The sequence below is a fragment of the Mustela nivalis genome (assembly GCF_964662115.1).
Source record: "Mustela nivalis genome assembly, chromosome: 4".
Lineage (NCBI taxonomy): Eukaryota > Metazoa > Chordata > Mammalia > Carnivora > Mustelidae > Mustela > Mustela nivalis.
In genome coordinates this window covers 144,089,715-144,117,120 of record NC_139023.1, presented here as the reverse complement: position 1 = coordinate 144,117,120, position 27,406 = coordinate 144,089,715, and the positions used below count along the sequence as shown (strand labels likewise).

The 27,406-nt window shown below is 35.9% G+C and overlaps 1 protein-coding gene across 5 annotated transcripts in view; it reads right to left on the bottom strand.

Annotated features, from left to right (window-relative positions):
• TTC29 (tetratricopeptide repeat domain 29) overlaps positions 1-27,406 on the bottom strand; it is a 235,842-nt gene that overhangs the window by 142,288 nt on the left and 66,148 nt on the right. For all 5 annotated transcript variants that reach the window (XM_082727578.1, XM_082727579.1, XM_082727581.1 and 2 more), the window contains one exon: positions 6,083-6,295. In XM_082727578.1, the coding sequence (XP_082583704.1) occupies positions 6,083-6,295 (213 nt within the window). The remainder of the gene's footprint in view (positions 1-6,082; positions 6,296-27,406) is intronic.

Sequence of the window (27,406 nt, the reverse complement as noted above, 5' to 3'; positions counted from 1 at the left end):
CTAAATTGTCCATTCTTATACTGGTATGTCTGTAGAGAATATAAAGAAGGGGTCATCATAGGGGTCTAATAGGTAGAGACAATGTGTTTGGGAATAACTCAAATGTTTCGTTAAAATATATCTTAAAACTTCATTCGTTATTTGGCTAACATATATTCACTAATTCATTAATTCACTAAATATTATTGAGGACCGGGCGCCTGGGTGGCTCAGTGGGTTACGCCGCTGCCTTCGGCTCAGGTCATGATCTCACCGTCCTGGGATCGAGTCCCGCATTGGGCTCTCTGCTCAGCAGGGAGCCTGCTTCCTCCTCTCTCTCTCTGCCTGCCTCTCTGCCTACTTGTAATCTCTCTCTGTCAAATAAATAAATAAATAATCTTAAAAAAATATATATATTATTGAGGACCTATTCTGTTTCAGGCACAGCTCTAAGCACTTGGAATACGCCACTAATCAGAAACATTTTCTGTCCTTGGAGAGCTTACATTTTAGAGGAAAGGGGACAGAAAGACATACAAAATAAATAATAAACATAATAAATTTTGTGGTAAATTGTATGGTGATAAGTACTCTGGTAGAAAAAAATATATACAGCAGGGCAAGGGGAATTGAGAGTGCTAAGTGGGGGTTAAAAAGAAAAAAGCAGGTTTCAATATTAAGTACTGCTGTCAAGGTAGTAGATCCAACTGAGAAAATGGTATTCACAAGAAAATGAAATTGGGAATTGATAACAAAGCTTATGGGAGACCCACAAGTATGTGGAAATTAAACATATTCCTAAATAACAAGTAGGTCAAAGAAGAACTCAGAAGGTAAACCAGAAAATACTTTGAAATGAATGAAAACAAACAAACAAAACAACAATGAAAACTAACGGGATCCAGGCAGTGCATACTGTATAGCTATAGATACCTATTTTTAAAAATAAGGAACATCTTTTCACCTTCTAAAACTAGAAAAAGAAGAACTGACTAAATCTGAAGGAAGCAGAAGGAAGAAAATAATAAAGACTAGACTGGAAATAAGTAAAATAGAACAGCAATAGAGAAAGTCAACAAAACTAAAAATTGTTTCATTGGAAAGGTCAACAAAATTGACAAACCTTTAAGCTAGACTGAACAAGGAAAAAAGAGAGATGTCTCAAGTTACTTAAATCAGGAACAAAAGAGGAAAGATCACTATAGAACTTAGAGAAATAAAAAGGACTATTAGGGAATATTATCCAACTATACCAACAAATTAGATAAACTAGATGAAATAGACAAATTACTAGAAAGGTATAAACTACTGAAATTGACTCAAGAAGAAAAAATCAGAATAAATCCACAAGTAAAGAAATGAAATTAGTAATCAAATGAATTAGTAAACAAACCGTTTTCCACATAGAAAATCCCAGGCCCAGAGGGCTTCCCTGGGGAATTCAACCAAATATTGAAAGAATAATCTATACCAATTTTTCACAAACTCTTCCAAAAATTAAGAGAAAACACTTCCGAAATCATTCTATGAAGCCAGTATTATTTTGACATCAAACCAGATAAAGACATCAAAAGAAAACTACAAACCAATATCTGTTATGAATATAGATACTAAAAGCCTCAACAAAATAATTAGCAAAGTGAATCCAGCAACATATAAAAAGGATTATGTACCACGATCAAATGGGATTTATCCCAGGAATGCAAGATTGATTCAACATATGCAAATCAGTCAAAGTAATATGCCATATGAATAGGAAGGCTAAAAACCAAATGACCATCTTAATAGATGGAGAAAAAGTATTTGACAAAATCTAATCTTTTGCATGATAAAAATCTTCAACAAACTTAGAAGAGAACTTAATAACATTAAGGAATATCTACAAAAATCCCACAGCTGACATTATTCTTGATTGGCAAAAGACTGAGAGCTTTCACCCTAAGATCAGGAAGAAGACAAAGATGTATACAGGAATCAATTCTATTTAACGCTGTGCTGGAAGTTCTAGCTAGTGCAGTTAGTCCAGAAAAACAATGGCATTGTAAAGACATTGCAAAGGAGGCAGACTTGAACTTCTAAGGGCTTTTTGGCTGGGCCCGAGAATTAAATTGACTTAAGACAGATTAATAGAAGAAAAAAACACACCAATTTACGTATTAGGTGACATGGGAACGTTCATAAGGAATGAAGAGCCAAAGAAACTGTAAAATCTACATGCTTCAATATTGGATGGAACAAAGGGAGGCGATTGTGGGAAAGTAACTAAGCAATGCAGGGAGGCTAAAGGAAAATAAAGATGATTTTACTAAAGTCTGTACAGAATTCTCTTGGCTCTGACTTTTCATAGAAGAATGTTTCTTTTCTTGTGGCACAGGGAGGGCAGTTTTTAATCTCCTGTTTTCAGGAGGAAAAGGGGAGATTACATATCCTTCTTATATCTCTGTTGTTTTTCAAGTGATTTTAACTCAAATTCTCTTAATGCCAAAGTGGTTTTGTGGGTTGTATATTCTGTCACCACTCGGCACCGAGATCAGGAAGGAAGAAGTTAAGTTATATTTGCAGATAACGCAATATTATACATGGAAAAATCCTAAAGAATCCACAAAAAACCGTTAAGGCAAATAAACACATTCAGGGGATACAAGATCAACATACAAAAATTAATTTTATTTCTACCTTCAAGTAGTGAAAAATCTGAAAATGAAAGAAAAAAATTCATTTCTAATAGCATCAGAAAAAAACTGTTAGAAATAAATTTAACAAAAGGGCAAGCTGTATATACTAAAAATTATAAAACATCATTGAAAGAAATGAAAACTGAAATCTCCCCTTTTCTGTCCAATAAATGGACAGATAACCAATATTCATGGATTAGAAAACTTAGTGTTAAGATAGCAGTATTCTCCCAATTTCTTGACAGTTTCAATTCAATCCTTATGAAAATTCCAGCTGTCCCTTCTGCAGAAATGTACAAGGTAATCCTAAAATTCATGTGGAAATGCAAGTGATGCAGAATAGCCAAAACAATCTTGAAAAAGGATAGTAGAGGACTCACATTTCTTAATTTCAAAACTTACTACACAACTACAATAATCCAGAATATGTGGTAGTGGAATAAGGACAGATACAGAGATCACTACAATAGACTTGACAGTCCAGAAAACAACCCTCACATTTATGGGCAATTAATTATTGATGAGGGTCCTAAGACAGATTATTGGAAAAGAATAGTGTGTATAACAAATAGTACTGGGAAAGCTGGATATCCACATGGAAAACATAAAGTTGGACCTTTATCATATTCCCCTTCACACACTCTTAAAAATAGACTATAGGGGCGCCTCTGTCAAATAAATAAATAAAATCTTTAAAAAACAGACTATAGACTTAATTAAATATAGGAGTTAAAATTGTACAAAATAGAATAAAATGTAGGAGTAAATCTTCAAGACCTTGGATTTGTAGAAGCCTTCTTAGTTATAATACCAAAAACACAAACAGCAAAACAAAAAAAATAAATTATTTTGGACTTCATCAAAATCAAAAACTTGTGCTTCAAAGGAAAGTAAAAAGAAAACCAATTATTTTCAAGTCCTATCTCGGATGAAGAACTTGTACCTAGAATACATCAATACTTAAAACAATTCAATAATAAATTGACAACCCACTTGAAAATGGGCAAAGAATCTGAATAGACATTTCTACAGAGAAGCTATGCAATTGAGCTATAAGCCCATAAAAAGATGTTCAACATCATTAGCTAACAGGGCAATACAAATTAAATCCACAGTGTAGTGCCATTTTATACTTAATAAGATGGCTATAAACAAAAAGAAGGAAAGCAACAAGTGCTGGTGAGAAAGCTTATGGAAGAACTGAAACCCTTACACATTGCTGGGAAGAACGTAAAATGGGACAGCTACTTTAGAAAACTTTATGTCGTTTCTTCCTTAAGTTAAACATAGAGTTACCCTATGACCCAGCAATTCTACTTCTAGGTCTGGAGACAAAAGACTTAAAACTTGTACACAAATGTTCATAGTAGAATTATTCATAATTGACAAAAGGTGGGAGAAACATAAATATTCATCAACTGATGAATGGATAAATATGACATAACCATACAATGGAATATTATTCAGCCATAAAAAAGTAATATAGTAGTAATACATACTATAAGATGGATGAACCTTGAAAACATTATGCTAAGTGAAAGCAGCTGGACACAAAGGACATACATTATGTGATTCCGTTTATATAAACTTTCCAGAATAGTTAAATCCAAAGAGACAGAAGGTAACATAATAGCTATTAGGGGAGAGGGAAAGTCGAATATGGAGAGTGACTTCTACTGAGTTTGGCATTAGTGTTTTGGTTGCACAACTTTGAGACTATACTAAAGACCAATGAATGACTGAAAAATGAAAATAAATAGAATAATCAAAAGATGAGACCACTGCATGGCCAGTGTTATCCTTGTGCATTAAACCAAGTGCCCTAGTAAAAGAGTTGGGCCACAGTGTATGTCAGGACTCCTTAAATGTTATGCAAACCAGGGTGGGAGGCATGCTTCATAAGGCAGGCAATCATCAGTTTGCTGCTTCAGGCTTCTTAACTAAAGTAAGACATACTAGCAAGAAATACTTTGTCCCAGGGCATTCAGCTGTTGTCAGAGCTCTTGTAAGATACTGTGTGATCCCTTAACCTATCTACTTTATTATACAGGAAACGCAGGGCAAATATTTATCACCTTTAAAAGATATTTAAAAAATTATCCTAGCATAAGATTTCTCTGGTTCTCCTTATCTGTCCTTTGAAAAGTAAAAGACGTTTTTAAAAGGAGACTGTCTGGCAGGCTCTGACTGTGTGAAGACATCCTCGGAGCCTTTTTTCTTTGTAAACTACCTTACAATTTAGCAAATGTGAACCTAAAGCAAAATACCTTTTTCCTAATTAATACATTACTTTCTATGGAAAATCCACATAACCTTCCATCTGACTAAAGTTAGCTGCTTAAATTGATCTAAGGGCTAACTATTCATGTGACTGTTTACCCCTTTGGGGAAGGTATTAGATCACCAGTCATTCGAAAGCAGTTCATTCAGTGGGATACATCTTTCAATGAGGGTGATTTCCTATAAGTATTATAATATCATTAAAAAGAAGTAACGGAGAGAATAAGCTAAGATGTTTACTTTAACTCTTTAGAAAATTAAAATCACAGCCAGAAATTCAGTCTCGCTTATTCCAAATAAACCGTATGTTACCTAATAAACCAATCAATTAAATATATCCTGAACTAATACACTTTAAGGAGCATAGTTTCTTTTTCTCCTTCATAAAAAGTCAACTCTTTTGATAAATAATGGTAATAAAATACCTTTACATTTTACAAAGTAAAAGCTTAAGAGTATATGCTCCAAATTTTTTCTTTATATTTTACACATATACACATGATATAGAATATTGAGGATATGATCAGCTCTCATGAAAGCATTTTTACTGCTGTAAATGTGCATATGAATCACCAGGGGAGCTTCCTAACCTGCAGATTCTGAGGTGGGAGGTCTGGGGTGGAGCCTGAGATGCTGCTTTTCTTATAAGCTTCTAGTGACGCTAATGCTACCAGTGCAAAGGCCACACTTTGACAGGCAAGGGTCCAAAATATACCAGAGTTCTATTTTTCTGTTACTCCTAACTAAATATTTATCATTATCTTCCCTTACCTGACCATAAGGACTTACAAACATTGAGAGGTCTCTCAGATTGAGAGAAATATACACCCTCAATCACACACACAGACACACACCCTTAACTTTTGCAAATGACCTTACCTTGTCATTATAGGTTCATTGTTTTATAATGCTACTCCCAGAGGCTTATAATTTTGGAGATAAAGCTTTCAGGAAATTAATGGGTTTCTTGTTGTCAGCACTAAGGCACCTCTGTTTTACAGTGAAGTCTGAAAGTATATTGATGGCATTTGTCTTTGCATTTCATAGGAAATAATCACCCAAACACTTGACGAGGTTTACTTCACTCTTGGGAGAAGCAGTGTCTGCCCATTAAAGGAAGCGATGCGAGAGTGTTCTTTTCCACCCACCTTCTTTGGCTATTTCAGAAGCTTTTATTAGAATTCTGATGGCCTGTTTGTATTCTTTATTTTCCAGCATTTTGTCTGAGAGTAATCTGTATGTCCTCAGGAGACTCTCACAGGCCAACAAGTTGAGAAAGCGGCCTGTCTCGTCCTTCCATATCCGCCCTTGCGTCAACTGATGGAATGCTTCATAATGCTCAGCAGCTTCCAAAAGCTGACCTGAAGAATAAAAGCCATTCATAAATATAAACCACAGGCCAGAGCACATTTTCAAAAATTTTGTATACATCTTGTGTTTTACTATTAAAGGGGGGTGGAGACCATGGAATACAGTCAAGCATTTCTAAGGATGAAGAAGACATAAGCTGGGAAAGGAGCGATCTCAATCTGGACCTCAGATTCAGCGATGATTTCGGATGAACACCTGCTGGATGTGTCTTGGCAAGTAGAGGATTACGCATGTTTAGAAACGGGGTGAAAACCCAGTAATAATTACTAATAGCAGTGCTGTTAGCTGATCTTTATTTGACATTATGTACGTAAGGTCAGGTGCTACATGCTTTGTATGAATTTCTCATTGAATCTTCAAAACAATCATGTGAAACAGGTATTGCTATGACCCCATTTTTACAGATGAGAAAGTGAGGTTAGGATTTTTGCCCATGATAGCACGGCTAGTGGCTTTGTACATCCAGTTCAGAACCCATGCTCTCCACTACCTTCCTACGCTGCTTTTCAACAGACAGCACCTCTTTCATTCCCAAGAAGATTCAGTTACCTTAAGAAAGGAGGCGTCTGTTCCAAATTTTAAATTCAATTATTATGCAGGCATTTGTATATTCCGTTTCATCTTTAGTAATTAAAATACAACTTAACTGCTTTTCGGGATTATATTTTATAATACAATTCAAAATATATCGTCTCAAAGCCAGAACTCCAAATTAGCTTTCAGTCATTTCACTCCTTGAACTACGAGCAAGGCTGTTTCTGGAAGAGTAGTGTGCAGTTCCACGCTATGGACTGTATTCTATGTGTGAACTGCCTTGTGAAAATCCTCACAATACTCTGCAATGTAAATACGCTTTCACAGTACTGGGAGTTACCTACACTGAAATCAACTGGAAAGGCACTTATATGTGGGCATTCCAATAGTAGTGGTTAAGACTGGTGCGGGCTCCAAGCACGCAGCTTGGGTGCTTATCCCAGCTTCACCCTCTCCGCTGTTCAGTCTCAGGCTAATTCCTACCCTTTCTGTGCATGAGTTTAATTCTTTTACAAAATAGAATGGTAGTGTACACTATTCAAGGTGTTATTGTGAGAAATGGATCAATATATGTTTAATACCCGAACACTGTATTCTCTAAGCATAACTTATTCTTCCTGCAAAAAATGTAGTTGAGTCTTTATGACACTATTACCACGGCTGATTAAATTAACCTATGCAAGTCTTATCAGGCTCAACATATTTTCTCAATAGGTTTCATTAGGTATCACAGGTTAGATAATCTAGAGTATGGCAGCCGCTGCCATGACTCTTCCAAATAATTTCCCCCTATTTTTGCCCTGAATTTGATGTCAGAATTAGTATTGAAGTAGTAAAGTATATACACATAAGTAAGAACAGCATTCACAGAGAAATACAATAAACAGAAGTAGATAATCAGCAAATAACGTCTAAAAACACTGAGTAGAGACATGGCCAGTCTGAGCCCCTGTTGCACCATGCAGGAGGGCATAGATGCTGGGATACACACAGAGAGGGGAATGTGTACAGCAGAGACATTTAGAAACTTATCTTATGAAATTTTCACATGATACAAGACTACAGAGCCATAAATATGATACTATACAAGAATATTTTATTACATGGACAGGTGTTTGTGGTAAGTGAAAATATTGGAAAACAGAAAACATTTACAAAGCATGATCAGCGTTACTTGGTTGACTGATGGTTTCAATTTCCTTTCTGATTATTGGCATTTTCTAATGTTTCTATCATCAAAATATGTTTATTTTGTAATAAAAATATAGGATAGAAGCTATTTTAAAATGATGCCCAATCCTTTTTCATTTTGATGCAAATACTTAAGGTTGAAGTTCACTGTTCTAATCTATCTTCACATTTAACTCACAATTTTTCTCTTACTTCCCACAATAGCAGGCATACTTTCTCATCTCTTTCCTGTAGCACCTTTCACCAGAAACACCTTTCCTCAAATACCCATGACCCTCGTTTTTTTAAAAACTCAAATGGAGCACTGACATATATGTGTGTTATGTTTCCTCTGTTAACTATATTTCTGCCTGTAAAGTATAGCTCTGTATTCCTAGAAAAATGTATACCAGAGTTCTTTTTTTTTTTCTTTCCCATCCAGCATCCATCTACTCATAAAGTACAGGCACATATTTCTCTTTGGTCATGTGAATAGGGAAAGATAGATACAGGGAACTGTAAGTAAACCAGTTAGCTCCAAAAAGAAAAAAAAAAATTGGGATTGTAAGGAGACTAGGAAGGACCTAATGGCATCTGTGGTTACACACAACAGCCAGTTAGAAAGAGGGTCCAAAGGTGTGCTATAAAATAAAAGATTCACTCACACTTCCAGGAGGAGAGCCAGGAGGTGAAGCTTTGGATAACCCACTAATTACAATGAGATGCAAATGAGGCAGAAAGATGTATATAGTATTATGAGAACGGATGGCCATGTCCAAGATCTGGTCTACCTGGGAGCAGAAAGAAGAGGCAGGGAGAGGAAGGGAAGGGTAGAAAGTAGGGAAAGGAGAGGTAGAGAGAATGGAGAAAGGAATGAAGGTGAGAAGAGTGGAGAAAAAGTGGGGTTTGTATTCCCTAACAGCTAGACTCCTCTTCGTGTTACAGGTGCTATTCAGCATCCTGGACAGGCTGTCTAAGCAGAAATGAAATACAGGGGGTTTCAGGGACATTGGTTTCAGTTGGTTACTATGGCCAGCAACCTTGGAATAAGGTTAAGTTTGATTTTTTACTAAAGATTTGAGGGCTCATATCGGTGTCTTACTTAGCTCATGATTATTGGCCAAGGTTCAGCTCTCAGAAGAGTAAAATTAAGGTTTCTCATGAGAAAGGAGCCTGGTCCAAGATGCTGGGGAGAAAGAGAACAAGGTATTACTCTTTCCCGAAGGCCTACTGGATGCTCATGAAGATGAAAAGTTTTTCCCCCATACATTATCTTACTTAACCTTCCCCAAACTGAAGTATATATTATCATAACTTTTACGTTAAAGAGAAAATTGAGGCTCACAAAGGTTAAATGACTTAAATAGCTAAAAAGGGATGTTTAGGATTTAAATCCAGGATCATAAAAATCCCATGCCTCTTGGTTCCACCACCCCAGGTGCTGGTCAAGAAACCAAGCCTCAGGAATAAGGGTGAAGTAAGTTCCATTCTCCGGACATAAATCTCTCAAGTTAAAAACAATGTTAGAGCTGTATGATTTCTAGTCTTTTCCAGTTCTATAACTCTTTGACTCTATTCAGGCAATTGCAGGTAATTTCTAACATAAAAGCACAGATATTAGCCCCTAATGTGCTTCTGATTGGTCTTTCTGAAGGAGCCTGATGGATAACCAGCAATGCATCCTGCATCTAAATTCCCTACTTTCCCATAAAGCATGTGGTGACACCCATGGGGCTCCTGGAATTCCTAGGGTGCCCCAGACTTAGTCAGCTGTGGCCACATCTAGGATTCACTTTCCCTTCCTTAACCACATTGCCACAGATGAGGCCACTGGGGATTCTATTTTAAACCGAGGTGCCTAAACAGAGACAGTAGTGTTTCCAGTCTTTCTCAGATGTGAAAAATGTATTTCTAAACTTATTTGGTGGCAAACAGACGAGTACAGGAGCCAACAAGGTTTTGATCCAAATAATCATAAGCACACAAATGACTTGGCTACACTTTCTGAAGGCTGGTCAGAATTGAAAGCACATATTATAATATGGTATATTTGATTTTAAAATATTAAAATATAGTCTATACTATGAAGGGAGCATAGTAATTTAAATATGCAAGTATTTCCCTTTAAGCATGATTAACAATGGAATGATTTCCATTTAATTTATATTTTCAACTATGAGTAGGAGTTCAAAGATTTTCTTACTTTCTGGGTAAAGACTGATATTAGTATTAAGACTAAATATTTATTAAGACATAATGTATCCTGTTTTATCTGAAAAAAATCAAATTTAATGTACTTGAGAGAAATATTACAAAAGGCCATCATTATAATGGTCATTTTGACAAAGCTAAATGTAAAAATAAATGAAAATCATGAACCAGTATTTTGGCTTACAGCATCCTGTTGTAACTTCTTTAAAGTGTTCATATATAGTCTACTCTTTGTTACCAAAGAAACTTTAAAATATCAGAAACACAGTGGGTTAAGCCGCTGCCTTCGGCTCAGGTCATGATCTCGGGGTCCTGGGATCGAGTCCCACATCGGGCTCTCTGCTCAGCAGGGAGCCTGCTTCCCTCTCTCTCTGCCTACTTGTGATTTCTCTCTGTCAAATAAATAAATAAAATCTTTAAAAAAAAAAATATCAGAAACAGGTGAGATTTCCAGATCCTACAATGAATTTTGTGGAAGGACAAGTGTCTAGACAACTGTCCTTCTCTGGAATTGTCACGTGGTAACATTGTTTTCCATTGAAGAAGAGGGCAGAGAGGATTACAACAAGGTACCCCAAAAATAAAAGTTAACTGAAAATGAGAGAGAAAAGAGAAGCTTTCAGGAATATTCGTCCATAGGAAAGGTCTCTGGGGGCATGTGAGCTTTCTCAAGTGGCAGGAGGAATTACAAGCAAATCTTCATCATCCCTCTAATAAACAAAGGTCTCGGGAAGAACCTCGGTAAAGACAACTAGGGCTCAACTAAGTGCCTGGAATGTATGGTTCTATGCGAAGCAAAAATCCAGAGACATCACTAATATTTCAAGTGAAGTGAATATTTCGGGGAAGAAAATGGAGCCAAAATGTTTTGTGGGAGGGAGTCAAGTCCTCGACCAAGACCATCAGAAATCATTTCACTCAATAATACAAGGTGCTACCAGAAAGCACTTAGGAGATACACCTACAAGTGTATAAAACAAGTCTCCTGGTATGGATGGAAATATACTAAGCCTTGGTTCTGGGGTTTTTGTTTGTTTGTTTGTCTTAGAAATAATTACAGGACATCTACATAAACAATAGTGAGGTTGGTATGCACTTACAGCTTTTCACCTGAAGGAAAGTGCACTCTTAAAAGAAAACTCTTACAAAGTAGATTCACTTTACCTAAAGCCCACACATCCAAGAAATCCATCCATTTATTCAAAAAATACAAACAAAACCCAAACAATGTGGTAAACTGCAAAATGCTTGGTAGGATGTTAAGACAAACGCTATGTAGAGAAAATAAGATTTTATATATTTGGGTATTATCCAAATTGTTGCTTACCCCTCTTCCCTGCACAACATCTCTGAAAGTTTATAGATATTTGTTGTATCACAGCAGATGTCTAGAACAAATATTAAGCAAAAGAGAATGTATATGATCTCTCCCATTTTAGTTTTTTTTTAAAGTAGGAAGATTGACTAGATATTAACACAAATGGGTTTAAATGTGAAGCTGCCATAAAAGCAGGAACATAAATGTAATTCTCCCAGCCGCTATTTTGATGCACATTTTTGATTCCATGAATATTTTATGAAATGGCCCAAACTAAAGCCATATAACATTCCTGCATTACTGATGCTTGCGCCCGTAAGCTACGAACATTAGAGGCATGATTGAGTGCATTAAAATGAACTCATTCAGCAGTGCATTGATTACTTGAAGGGGGAGGGAAAAGAAAAAAGAAAAAAAAAAAAAAAGAAGTTGCTCCACTTAAGAAAACAGCACACAAATCTAAACTTTGCAATATAATAAGGGTGAAAGCAAGTGTGAATAAAATAATATTTCATAAATAAAGTGTGACTCTGTCTAGACCTGACAGTAATTAGGCAAGGTGTTAATTATGTCCAAAGATGGCTCCCAGTATTATTCAGGTAATTTAAAATGTCACAATCTCTAAGATGCACAGACTGGCTTCTTTTAGTTCCATGCATCAGCAATTCTGAAAGTAGCTAATTATTTCCTTTTCTATCAACTTGTACATTTGCCAGTAAAAATAATGCTCCAGAAACAATTGCATGAAAATAATTTGACAGGTCCATAAGGCCTATTTCTTCAGAAGCACTGGTATAAGTCTTAAGCATATTTAGTGGTAAATTGTGCACATTTGTTGAGGAATTTAGGGAAATATTCCACTTTAGCTTAAAACAACAACCTAAAGGAACAATAAAGCTTTATGTATGTTATATTACATTTTAATCTGGAGCTACTGGACATCTTTGGCATTAAGTTACTATTCCATACAATGTAGACATAAAATCTGCTAGGAGCAATATTGTACAGCAACAAAAAGAGAAAAATGTTATCACTCTTTTGTAAAAATAAAAGACATTGCTTTCCATTTTAGTTTAACTGCATGAACAATTTATATTACCTTTAGGTTTTTACATTCAATTATGATAATTATAATGGCTATACATGCTGAAATAGTTAAGGGCTTGTCACACTTTCCAATGGAAACTATCATTTGCAAGGGTTTATCTCTTGTCAGAGGAGATTTGTTCTGACTATAACCCAATGCACACCACTGCAAAATGGAATGCTAGAAAACAAAGATTTTGTTCTGTAACTCAACAGCATCCTTAATAAACCAGGAGGAAAATGTGCCCATAACTTTTGAGTAACTACTTTGGGATACTTAGAAGAAACTTAAGATGCTATTTCTAAAAATGGAATCATTTCTTTATCATTTTAAACAAAGATTTCCGATGGACATTGCAGGAATGCTACAATGCCTCCATTAAAAAATATGAGTCACTAAACCAGGCAATGAAGAGGATCCCAGGAAGACAGGTTCAGGAGAAACTTACCAAGGGTCTATCAATGATGTTGACAATACTAATGAATTAATGTGGTTTTTTTTTTTGCTTTTTGTTTTTTGTTCCTTTTTTTTTTTTTTTTTTTTTAGTGTGGGAGAGGGAGAGAAAGTTGGGACACAGGGAGGAGGAGAGAGAGAATCTTAAGCAGGCTCCATGCTTGGTACAAAACCCGACACTGTGCTCAATGCAGGACTCGATCTCAGGACTCTGAGATCAAGACCTGAGCCAAAATCACAGGTTGGACACTTAACTCCGACTAAGTCATCCAAGCACCCCACTAGTAAGTTAATTTTTAAAACCCAGAAGATTTGCTTGCACTTCTAAAATATTCTGAAGGGATTGATATTAATTATTGTTTTTTTAAATTTTAGATAGGTGAACTGTGGTCTATGATGGAAATGGTATACAAGCTTGACTGCCTTTTGCTATAATAAACCTCAGATAGTTGGTTTCTATCGAAGCTTTGCAATTTCTAAGGATTATGCATTAGGCAACTTTGTTTTTAAATGTGTGTGTCAAAATTCCTTAAATAATTTTTAAAAATGGAAAGCACTTGTATAATGTAAAACAATAGGACTAAATGCTAGCCATTGTAGAGTGTACAAAGTTTACTATTTCCCTCATATAATAAATTGTTTTACCTTAATCGTTGCCACCTCATCTTAAAATACTAAGTAAAAAGTGTTGACAAGTATAAAAGTCTGAGAAGCAATAACGTCAGTATTGACATCAGATCAACTAATGAATGATATTGCATTGGACTTAATCAATAATGTAATTCTTACTTGAATTATATATTGTTCATCATTTTAAACCACATTCTGATTGTGTGTATAGTTGATATGGGCAAAGAGAAAAGTATGGAAGTATATATACCAAAGTATCACTACTGATTAACTTACAGAGGATGGAGGTGAGTGCGGGGAATATTAACGTCTCCTCAATACGTCGTTGTTTTGATCGACAATAAGCATGTGCTCTTTGGGGTATTACAAAAACCTAACAAACTGAAAATAACCTATTCAGGTGAGCATGGAGGGAGAAAAACAATGTCAGCTGAGCGCTCACTGTGAGCCTCGCACGACAGTAGCTGCTACATATATGTCTATTAGTATCTACATTCTAGAGATGAGGAAAATGAGCCTCAATGGTCCTCTTCCTCTGCCCACACCAAGTAGGTGGCAGAGTTAATGCCTGCGCAAGGCCCACTCAAGTGACCTCACTCTCTCAAGTGACCCCTTTTTAGAAACTGTGTCCAACGTTTGACCTTAAAGGCAGAGAATAAGGTTTGAACCTGAACACCATGACATAACGGGACCACCCACACCATTTCTCTAAGTGCTCTAAACCAAGAGTAACAATGCCAGCCTCGGGGTGTGGCTGCAAAGGGCATTAAAACAGCTGAGGCACCGTGCAGGGTGCCTGGTGCTTCCTAGGCATTCAGAAACTTCTCATGCCCTTTTCTCTTTTTGGGTTATTTTATTTTATTTTTTTGGTTTTTTTAGATTTACCATTTGGAGGGAACATGACTGAGCCTGCTACACGGAATGCTTTAAAACTAAAAACTAAAGGGAACAGTGTCACTTCTTCAGTATGAAGAGCCACTTAAGGCGCGAGTGCAACCGCTCACATCCAACTTTCATCCAGCACCTGTTTCACCCTTGGTCAGTGGTAGCTCTGAAGCCATGTTTCTAGGGCAGTGCCTCGTCTCAGCCACTCAGAGGAAACACTGCCTCCAGAACAGTTTATTCAGTGTGGCAAAGACCTGTCGGCTTGGTGCAGCTGTACGAGACCTCCTTGCAAAGCTTTGAAAAAGAAAACCCCGCTGCAGCTGCAGAGCACCTCTCAATGAGGCTTCCTCTCTGTGCTACTCGTTAAGCAGTAAATAATTAAAACACCCTGAAAAAGATAGGTAAAATACAGCAGCAATGTCAGTAACACAGACATGAAAGAGAAGGGGAAGAAAATGAATTTAAAAAAAAGGCAATGAAATAATTCATTTGAAGCTCTAATAAAGTTTCATTTGCAGTCTTGTTTAAAGATATATCAGACTTCAGGGATGTAACCTAATTACATTTTTATTCTAAGTTCCATTCAAAGATCTTGGACTTTGATTCTTTAACACAGATCAAACATGGTATAATTTTCTTGTGGCTATCAATACTTAAAAAGGATCTCTTCATTAAATACTATAAGGTCTTATGAACATGTACACATAGTAGATGGAGAATAAACTGACATGCCCTGAAAAGTGACAATTAATTTATATAGAAATAGCAATGCTAATTCACTTAACTTCTGAAAAAATAACCACTTTAATTATTAAATTAGTTTTTACTCAAATATAAAGTGACTCAGTTTCTAATACAGATCAAGTCAGATGCACCTTTGAAAATTTATCATAGTGCCCATTTTTAAAATCCATTCTTGGAATAAACTCCAAAAATGCAGGGGTAGAAGTAGTAAGAGATTGCAACCACACAGAGATTAATGGAAAACGGTGTCGACAGACCTGCAGTGGGGAGCGAGGTGTTGGAGTAATCAGTGTTCATACTTACACACTCCTTGGATTGGCTTTACTTCATACTGGTACTAGGAAACCTGAATAGAATGATGTGTTGCTCTTCCAAAGGCTCTTTTTGGAAAAGTTTTCTCCCAAGGGACATTTAATATACAAATATAAAAGCAGTTTAAAAGAAGAGGGAAACAAACAAATAGGATTTACTTTTTAACTATTAAGAGGAAAAAATGCCCCAGTGACCCAGTGAACTTGTGAAGTTGTACCAAAGGTGTGAGTAGAGGGAGAAGGGTACTAAGTCTTAAAGATCCCCGTGGGAGAACCAAGACAGAACTTGAGCTGTAAATCAGTAGCAGCCACTGGGAAATTTTGCCGGAGTTGTTTTTCTTTTTCTTTTTCTTTTTCCCCCTTCAAAACATCCACAGTGCCACCGGTGAATCTATTTTCAAAGATAAACATTGAATGAGATGCCCTTTGTCGCTTCTAATGCTGTTTTCTCTTATGGTATTCTGTATGCAATAGAGGTGTTGTCATTACAAATTTTCAAATATGATAGTAATTTAAACAGAAAATACAAGTCGTTTAAAATCCAAGATAACCATATTATGCCGGTTAAAATCTATTAATAGCAAATAACAAAGACATTATAATCTCAACTGTTGCTTAGCCCACGAATAAAATGCTAGGTCTAGAAAAACAAAAGAAAATTTTGATGTTCACTATTATCTAGGGTGACCAATTCATTCAGGTCTGTCTGGGATTTTACAGCTCAAGCCGTGAAAGTCTCAAGTCCAGGGAACTCCCTTAGTCCCCAGGCAAACTGAGATACTCAGTGGCTGCTAACACTGGCCAAAAGAATGTTGAAAATGTAATTAAAAAACAAAGGTGATATTCAGCGAAAGATACAATGCAATGTAATGCAATATATGTTTTACTTATTTTAAGGGCAAAAATATTAGTGTAAATAAAACATTACGATGAAAAATCTGAAAGTTTATGAATAATAATAGCATCAATCAATAAAAATGTTTTATTTTGGTCAACTTTAATTCTTCTCCTTTTTTATACTCATGTATGATTTTGACCAGTGATAAGGAGATGAAAGAAATTTTTCTACTTATCTAAATTATTTTATTACAACCATAGTCTCCATATTACATATTTTCATAATAGCATTTTAAAAGCCTACATAACATTTTTTCAAGGGGGGAATGGATGTACACTTTAATCACCTGCCTAGTGCTCATATATTTAGATTAATTTTCCATTTCAAATGATATTTCAATGAACACTTTCATGTATTTTTCTATCTTTAAATTTTTATTTATGTATTTATTTATATTAAGATTATTTATTTGAGAAAGAAAGAGTGAGTGAGAGAGAAAGAGAGAAAGCATAAGCAGAGGGGCAGAGGGAGAGGGAGAAGCAGACTCCCTGCTGAGCAGGGACTCCATCCCAGGACCCTGGGATCATGACCTGAGCTGAAGGCAGAAGCTTAATGACTAAGTGACCCAGGCACCCTTTAAAAATTTTTTTTTTAACTTCTAGAAGTGTCATTAATAGATAAAAAGGTATGGAAAATTTCATAGTTGCTATGCATTTGCCATATTATTTTCCAGGACCATTTAAATGATTTACCTTATCACTAGCAATATACATAAGTATTCCTTTAAAAAATCATGACTTTTTTTTTTTTGTATTTTAGGAAGTGTTAAATGGTATTTCACAATTATTCAAATTGGTTTTTAGAGAAGCTGGGTATTTTGCTATATATTCATTATATATCACATTTCTTGTTTGGTAAATTATCTGTTTATATCCCTTTTCCTGTATATTACACTTAATACTTTTCTTTTTCAAATTGATATCTATTTTATGTATAATATAGCTACTAATTCTATTATATATACTGCATACAAAGTCATTTTTTTCTCTCCTTTTTCCAAATTGCTGCTCTATATTTGAATATTGATGCTGTGTCTCCTGCTGTAGTATCTGGAAATCCTTTTCATCTATTCAGCCAACAGAACAACCCCCACTCCTTAAGAGTTGTAATGCCTTTTAAATATTCCCCTTGTTCTAGTTTTCCCCATTCTAGGTTATCCCACCCTCAATTATTATTATTACTATATTATTATTATTTTTTAAAGTAGGCTTCATGCCCAGCATGGAGCCCAATGTGGGGCTGGAACTCACAACACTGATATCAATACCTGAGCTGAGATCAAGAGTTGGATGCTTAACCAAGTGAGCTACCCACGAGCCCTTCCTGCCCCCACAATTACTGAAAAGCCCAACTCACACATGGATTTCAGCCCATGACTAAAAACCCTATTGCAAAGCCACCCAAACTTGCCTGTTCTGTCAGTTCACTGATTGTTTTCTCTCCCATTTTGCTTTCCATATTTGAAGGCCTCTCTACAGTATTAGCCTACCTGAATTTAGATTTTTAGAGAATCATCCTTTCTGTGTATAATCTGGATAGGCTAAAATGATAGTGGAGATTAAGTCATGAGGGGGTCATGTTACCAGTCCCCACTGCTGGAATAGAACTCTCACTGAACAAATGAGAATCCTGGGCAAGGTAAGCCTGGGAAAAGGACCATGAAGGTAAATGGTTGGACAAGCTGACGTATGGCAGATATAATTTTTTTATCTGTAATTCTGTCAGGGACAATTTCATTTCAGAAGTCTTTTCTTATTGTAATTTTAATAAATCAAGAAAAAAATAAATCCAGAAGGTTAATTTCATGAGGTCTCTGCCAAGCAAGCCTTTGTACAGGGAGATAGTATAGGATAGTAGGAAGAACAATGAACCTAAAATCCAAAGATAGAGGCTCCCGTCTTGGCCCTGAGATGCTTTAGTTGTCTTTTAACCTCTCAGAATCCTAGTTTCTACAATCAGAAATGGGGGTAATATAACCTACCTCATGCATGAGAAAAAGGACTTCATACATAATATACCTTTCTACCTGTTACTGCCAATATGTACACTGTAGATACATTCTATTTAGTCTAAGTGTGTCTAGATGTTGCTGTTAAATCAGTTGGAAGAACCATGCACTGCAATGGTAGCTTTATAGGTATTTGTATTGAGTATGACATAGAGGTTATAAGGGGAACCAACAAAGATATGGAACTCTGGATTGAAATCTAGCACCTGCTATTAAGAAACTAGTTGGCCACAGCAAATTTATTTAATTATTCTATCCAGCTTCTTCATCTAGTAAGTTATGGTCTGGACTAGATGACTTCTAAGATCCAATATAACTCTAAAATTCATTCATCTTCAGGAATTGAACAACATAAGTTCTCAGCCCAGTTTTAAACAACTGATGACTATTTACAATTTATGAAATACATATCCACTTGTTATTCCATAGAAAGCTCTCCTGACCATTAGTGCCACCTTTATTGCATGTCTTCTTTGACATCAATGTTTAGGAATCATAAATGCTTAGAAAAAAGTAATCACCAGAGAACAATTCTGCCCTTCTATTCCCCACCCAAGTTACTCTCTTCAGTGTTACCTCATTTGCATACAATAGCTTGCCTCCAAATGAAACAACAGGGATAACCTGGAAAAAGACTTCAAGCAAAAACCTTTTGTCCTTTTCAGTATTTTTTTCATTCAATGAAAATTTAAAAATTATCTACCCTCCCCAACTGAAAAAAAACCACACAAGGTAGATGATCCTAACAGTGCGAAAGGGTGTATGATGCAAAATTCGTCTGCCTGTCATTCCACATCATCCGTACCCTTCTCCAGAGGCCGCCTCAGTTGAGATTTTGTATATTTGATGGGTTTTAAATCCTCTCAACAGCGCTTACATCTCTATTAATTTTTAATAAAATGAAAGAGAAAATAAAACACCACACTAAACAACTGATATATCCTTTGCATTTCTTTTAGTTATTAAGGTTGTTTTTCTAATAAACTGGCAAATATTATTCCCTGACAAATAAGAAATTACCAAGAAATTTCTATTAATTTTGGTGTGGCATCTTTGATGATATTAAAACCTCTGATGATATTATTGTATCTTAACCTTTTTTTTTTTTTGAGAACTGAATATTCTTTTAGTAAGTTTCGCTTCAAATGTCAAAGGAAAAAATACTCACCAGATGAAGTCATATTTATAATGGAATATAGAATAAGGTAAAATGCTCAAACTGTAGGAAATGATAGTTTATATAAGATATTAAGGAGTTTTAAAAAATATCCTTGTATTATTTCAGATGGTATACAATTGATCATGACGCACCATAATTGTTTTTTATATACCAGAGTTTAAAATTAAGGAACACTACATTCTTTACATGTCAAGTTATACCACTCCACCATTGTTTTATTCTTCCCCCCTGCCCCTGAAATAACATCTTTTGCTACTTTAGGAAAATGACTGACACCATATTGAATACTGTATTAATTTCCCAAGGATGCCATAAAAAAAGTATCACAAACTGGGTAGTTTAAATGACAGACTATATTCTCTCAAAGTTTTGGAGGCTGGAAATTGAACTTAAGATGTCATCAGAGTTGGTTCCTTCTGAATGCTATGAGGAGTCTTCTCCATGCCTCTTTACTAGCTTTTGGTAGCTTCAGATACTCCTTGCCTTATAGATGGTATTCACCCAAGCCTTCACATCATCTTCCCTCTACACATGACTCTCTGTGCCAAATTTTCCCTTTTCAGAAGGACACCAGCCATACTGGATTAGGGCTCACCCTAATGATACTGTCTTAATTTGATCATTTCCAAAGACCTGTTTCCAAATAAGGTCACATCCACAGGTATGGAGGTTGGGAATCAATACCATGAGGCTCAGGTTCAAGACAGCAACACAAAAAGATTCTAAACTCACCCTTTCTCAGGGACATATGAGTCTATAGCTACATATGAAATAATTACCTCAAAAACCCCTAAAAGCTGGCTGAGTGATGACTACACATCAGGCAAACAAGAAGAAACCACATCAAAGTGGGTAGGAGAGGCTGGGACACAAACATGCCATAAACTAGACCCCTGGCATGGCAACCAACACACAACTTTGGGAGACCTCAAAACCCAGAGTGACTCCCTTAGGAGCAAAGGGTTCAAACCCCATACTGGGCCTCTCAACTTTTAAGACATGCACTTGAGAGACAAGCCCTCAAACATCTAACTTGGAAAACAAATGAAGATCTTATCTCAAAAACCCACAAGACTAGCAATCTGAGTAGCCACTCCTAAAGAATTTGCAAACTGGAATTTATCCCAGGGCCCAGCTCAGAGGCAGCCAATCAGGACCAGACTTAAAGTGAAGGAGGTTCATCGGTTTATATTAAAACATTGCCCTGAGGGGCAGGCATCAAATTTAACACACATCTAGGAGCTTGCTGGAATACTCTCTGGGAAAGATAGGCATGATCTTCAAGTTCTCCTTCTGCTGTGCTCCAAAGTACCAGTAGGTCTTGGAAGGAAGCTTTTGTACATGTTTGGTGTTCTGATTTTTGCGGCTGCTGCCTGCCAAGGGGACACCTCTATATCACCTGGCTATGGTGGCCAGTGGGACTTATGCTCATGGGTCCCACAGGACTATAATCAACAAAGAGTTCTTAGAGAGTTAAAACTTCAGGGGCACAGCAAGAGGCAAAGACCCAGGAGTTCAGTGTTTCTGAGAAGGCCTATTAGCTAATCATCATGACTGTAGCCTGAGGGGCAGGCCTCTAATAAAACTGGGCTGACTGTAATCCTTTCTAGAGACCTCAGAGGGTGGGCGCTATTTCTGTGAATTATCTCCTGCTGCACTGCAGAGTTCCAGTGTCTCCTGCAGAGGAGGTTTACATGTGTCTGGTGCCTTGGGTTTCATGCCTGGTTCTCCAGTTTTTGTGGCTGCCACCAAAGGGATGTTCCTTGATTACTTCGCTCTGGTAACCAGGGAAGCTTGTGTTCCTGTATTCCTCGGGACTACAGCAATTGGAGAGATAATTCTTGACAGGCTACCACCCCCAGGACACTGTGCAATTAGTGGACTGAGGCACAGCCTCCAGTATTTCTGTGAAGAAGGCATCTTTGCTTGTCTTAGAGCTTCAGAGCTAAGGGGGAGGCTTCGGGTTTGGCACATACCTATTGGTCTTTGGAGCTGCTCTTAAGGAATATAGGTTGTGGACACCATCTTGGTGTTCTCCCTCTATCTTGCTTTAGCTCACTGGTATCTCCCATAAAAGAGTATATATACTTGTCTGGAGCCTTGACTTTTGCAACTGATCCCCAAGGGATGCCTCCAGATTGCCTTGTTCTGGGGGCCAGGAGATTTATGCTTGTGATCCCACAGACTATATATATTTGCATACTTTTAAAAGCTGATGGCTGAGGGTCTTGCTTCTGGGTAACCTGAACCTAAGTACTGAGATATTCCCCTTTGGAACACTGACAGGTCATGGCATCCTCAAATACTGGGAGCTATTAAATATAAAATAGGATGCTTGGATAAGCACAAAGGTTTGAGAATCAACCAGGATCTGGAGCAGGGTTGAATGACAAGATTCATCTCTTATGCCAGATCCCTCTTTCAAGCCTAAAGAAGTGGTTTTATCTACCATATAAATATTTGAATTATAACACTAAGGAAAGTCATCAAATCACAAGAGAGAAATAGAAGAAAGGAACGGAATGACTGACCTGAAGAATAGAGCAACCAAAACACAACGGCAGAGGACACACGGGAGACAACCCCTGAAGTGCCAGGCCCTGGACACGACATGACCTCTTCTTTAGAAGGCCATTACTTTCAGGAGCAGGTGACATAACTGGCTTTTGTAACACAGAGAAGAAGGCAGAGACTTAGACAAAATACCAAAACAGAATTTATACCATTTGAAAGAACAAGATAAGGCCATGGCCAGAGATCTGTGAAACAGATATAAGTAACATTTCTGAAAATGAGACCATGAGGGAGAATTTAAAGCAACAATACTCACTGGGCTCGTGAAAAGAATAGAAGACATCAGTGAGACTCCATGACAGAGATGAAAAAGTTAAAAAAGAATCAGAGGTGAAGAATGCATTAATGACAAAATATGGAAAATAATAAAGCTGAACAAAAGACAAAGAAGAATTTGCAGCTGAAGAAGAGATTTAGGGAACTCAGTGACCCTTTGAAACTTAGTAACATTCATGTTATAGGGGTCCCAGAAGAAGAGAGAGAATATGGGGCAGAAAATTTATTTCAAGGAACAATAGCAGAAAACTAAATTGGGGAAGGAAAACAGATGTCCAGATCCAGGTGATACAGAGAACTCCCCTCAAAATCAACAAGAGCAGGCCAAAACCGAGACATGTTGTAATTAAATTTGCAAAACATAGTAATAAAAAAATCATAAAAGTAGCAAGAAAAAGAACATCTCAACTTATAAGAGAAAGAACATCAAACTCAGGGAGTATGACTCTGTAACCTGAACTCAAACCACTAACCCCCATTTCCTTTATTTTATTGATTCATATTTTTAATCATTTTTTTCAGGCAGAAATTCAGATAATATGTGTTTATTTTACTTCAGAAATGCTATCTTTAGTCCTCATACACAAATAGGGACCTAACTGTAAAGTTAGTTTTAGAAATTAAGTAATGAACAATAGTGCTGTAAGTCTAAGCATAGTTCACAATTGGTTATAATAACTGAAATCTCTGTCTAATGTAATAGGGCACTATAAGATCAATCATTAAATTAAAAATAGCAGTTAATATGAATAAGAGTAATGAATGAAAATATGGTTTGAAATTGCCAGTAGAATTTTCTCTTGTGAGATTGAGCTAAGAATTAGTAGTATACAAATTGAAGTAAAAAGTGAATGACAACCGAAAAACAAAACAAAATGGCAATAAGCACATAACTATCAATAATTACTTTAAATGTAAATGAAATAAATTCTCCAATCAGAAGACAAAGAGTGACTGAGCAGATAAAAACAAAAAACAAACAAAAAATCATCAACTATATGCTGTCCATGAGGGTTGTTCTAGATGTTAGTGTATGTAGACTGAAAGTGAATAGATGGAAAGGTGTTCCATGCAAATGGAAAACAAAACAAGGTTGAAAGAGCTATACTTATAACAGACAAAACGGGCTTTAAAATAAAGACTGTAATAAGAGACCAATAAGAGCATTACATAATGATAAAGGGGTCAATCCAACAAATAGTAATAAATATTTATGCACCCAACATAGGAGCACCTAAATATATAAGGCAAATATTAACATACTTAAAGAGAGAAATAGCAATACAATAAGAGTAGGGAACTTTACTACCCCACTTACATCAATTCAGACAGAAAATCAATAAGGAAACTTGGCCTTAAATAACACATTGCACCAGATGGACTTAACAGATATTTATAGAACATTCCATCCCAAAGCAACAGAATATACATTCTTCTCAAGTGAAAGGACATGAAACATTTTCTAAGATAGATCATATGTTAGGCTGTAAAATGTGTCTCAATAAATTTAAGAGGAATGAAATCATATCAAGCATCTTTTCTGACCACAATGGCATGACACTACAAATTAATTATATAAAGAAAACTGGAAGATTAAACAGCATCTACCAAAAACCTCTGTGGAAAGAAATAAGAAAAATCAAGTAATACTTTAGACAAACAAAAATGGAAATGTAATGTAACAAAATTTATGGAATGCAACAAAAACAGTTCTAAGGATGTTCACAGCAATAAGTGCCTATCTCAAGAAACAAGAAAAGTCTCAAATAAACAACCTAACTTTACACCTCAAGGAACTAAAAAAAGAATAAAGTCCAAATAAGTAGCAAAAAGAAAATAACAAAGATTAGAGCAGAAGTAAATAGACAGGAAAGAAGCTGGTTCTTTGAAAAGATAAATAAAATTGACAACCTTTTAGGTAGACTCACCAAGAATAAAAGAAAAAGGATTCAAATGAAATCAGAAAGGAAAGAAGAGACATGACAACTGATACCACAGTATACAAAAGATCATGAGAGTACTATGAATGATTATATGCCAACAAGGTAGACAACCTAGATGAAATGGATAAATTCCTAGGCATATATAGCATATCAAGACAAAGTCATGATGAAATACAAACTCTAAACAAACTGATTACTAGTAAGATTAAATCAATAATCACAAATCTCCCAACAAACAAAAGGCCAGGACCAGATAGCTTCACTGGTGAATTTCACCAATCATTCAAAGAAAGATTAATATCAATTCTTCTCAAACTCTTCCAAAGACTAGAGGAGGAGGGAACTCTTCCAAATTCATTTTATGAGGTCATTATTATCTTAATACCAGAACCAGACAAGGATGCCACAAGAAAAGAAAATTACAGGCCAATATTCCTGGAGAACTTAGATACAAAAATCCTCAATATAATACTAGCAAACCAAATTCATCAATACATTAAAGCAATAAGTAAATCAAGCAGGATTTGCAATTTGTTCCAGGGATGCAAGAATGGTTCAATATTAACAAATCAGTCAATGTGACATACCATATTAACAAAATTAAGAAAAAAATTCACATGATAATCTCAATAGATCCACAATAGCTAAACTATGGAAAGAGCCTGGTGTCCATCAACAGATGAATGGTTAAAGAAGATGTTGTACGCACACACACACACACACACACACACACACACAGGAATATTATGCAGCCATCAAAATGAAATCTTGCCATTTGCAATGACGTGGATTGAACTAGAGGGTATTATGCTAAGCAAAATAAGTCAATAAGAGAAAGACAATTATCATATGATCTCACTGATATGAGGAACTTGAAAAACAAGGCAGAGGATTATTGGGGAAGGGAAGGAAAAAGGAGATAAGACAAAACCAGAGAGGGAGACAAACCACAGGAGACTCATAATCGCAGGAAACAAATTGAGGGTTGCTGGAGTGGAAGGAGTGGGAAGGATGGCGTGGCTACATGGCAGACATTGGGAAGGTATGTGCTATGGTGAGTGCTGTGAATTGTGTAAAATCGATGAATAACAGACCTGTGCCCCTGAAACAAATAATACATTATATGTAAATAAATAAATAAATAAATAAATAAATAAGATAGCCTGTTCTGTCAATATTTTGCTTAAATAACAAAGCACAAAAGAAATTTCAAATGTATTCACATATAACAGGAAGGTAGGAAAAATTGTGGGATATGTATATTATACACAATATTGGCAGATAACATGCAACTGTATCTTGTAATGAATTGCACAGATATGAAAAGTCATTATTAGTTGAAGAGAGACGATTCTTCTTTCAATTCAGGAAAGATTAAATGACTATAAGAAATTCCATAGCAGTTTTATCTAAGCAATATAAAACATGATTAGTGTGGAAAATCATCAAATTCTATTTTAAAATTAAATAATCCCAGCACACATTTGTAGAAGATGGTGACAGAATATACAGTTTAGAATAAGCAACCAGAAGTCCTTCCTTCCATCCAAAAAAATTTTTTTATATCTAGAAAGAATAAAGAAAGTAGTACTAGGCTTTTGGCTGACAGTGAACTGTGGGCCTGATATCATGGTGGGCAGATACACTCAAGATGGGGCATACAGTTGCAAAAACAAACAAAGAAACAAACTTTATATCATCTTTGGCTATGTGGAGAGTGCAAAGCTCAGAAAAGTTTCAAACAGATTTTAGCTATCTGAAGTACTAGTGAAGAGACTGGTAAATATTTTGTTAATCTAAAATCAAAATCTGCTATTTTAACTGGGATTCTGGATCAAGAATACGGATCAGGATTTTAATGTAAAACCACCTACCTTAAGGGCTAACATTTAAGACATAAAGCATCTTGTGATATTATTTGCCAAGCATCTGAAAAGGGATCTAAATATCCTGCTGTAGGACCAATTTAGTCTCTAACAGCCAGTTCTAATAAAACTGTAGTAGCTATGTGATAGATAATATGAGTCAGACTAAATGATTCAAAGAAAATATATTTGTACTTCCTCATACTACTATCATCTGTACAATTTAAACCTTATAACGCATAATTCACAGTATCTTTATGGTTAAAAAAAGAGATACATTTTGTCTTTTGGATTTTAAATTATGTTTTGCCACAGTTATCATGAAGTTGGCCCTTGACAACATTAGGATGTTTTCTCTCAGCACCACTAAGGACACAGAAGGAAAATCCCTTCCTTATAGGGTGATCATCTATGGGATTCCTAGTTCATTCCCATGGAGAAGAAGGTAGTCTCTTAAATAATATAACCAGTTACTTTCTGCTTGAAAATGTTATGGAGGACATGTACTGCATGGAGCACTAGGTGTGGTGTATAAACAATGAATTTTGGAACACTGAAAAAAAATTAACTCAAATTAAAAAAAAAAAAAAACAGACCAAGAAACACGTATCACATAGTTCCACTTATTAACAAATAGTAAAAACTGCAAACTGATCTATAGTGATAGAAACCTGACAAGTAGTTGGAGATGGAGGAGATGATTATGAAAACAATGTAAGTGTACTCCTGGCTTTGTGCTGGTTTTTCGGGTGCATACATGTGTGAAAACTTATCAAATCATAGGCTTTAACTAAATGAAGTTTATTGTATGTCAGCTATCCTTTAATAAAGCAACTTAAAGTAAAAAGCAAAAAAGAAAGAAAATGTTAATTCTAAGATAGGCAAGTGGCAGGAAGTAGAGACAAAAGCACATATTTTCCATCACATGCAATAAGGTATTTTAAAGCTTAAAATCATAAATCTGGAAAGTAAAGTTCTCTTAGAAGTCAATTATCTCATTCAAGCCTCACTTTG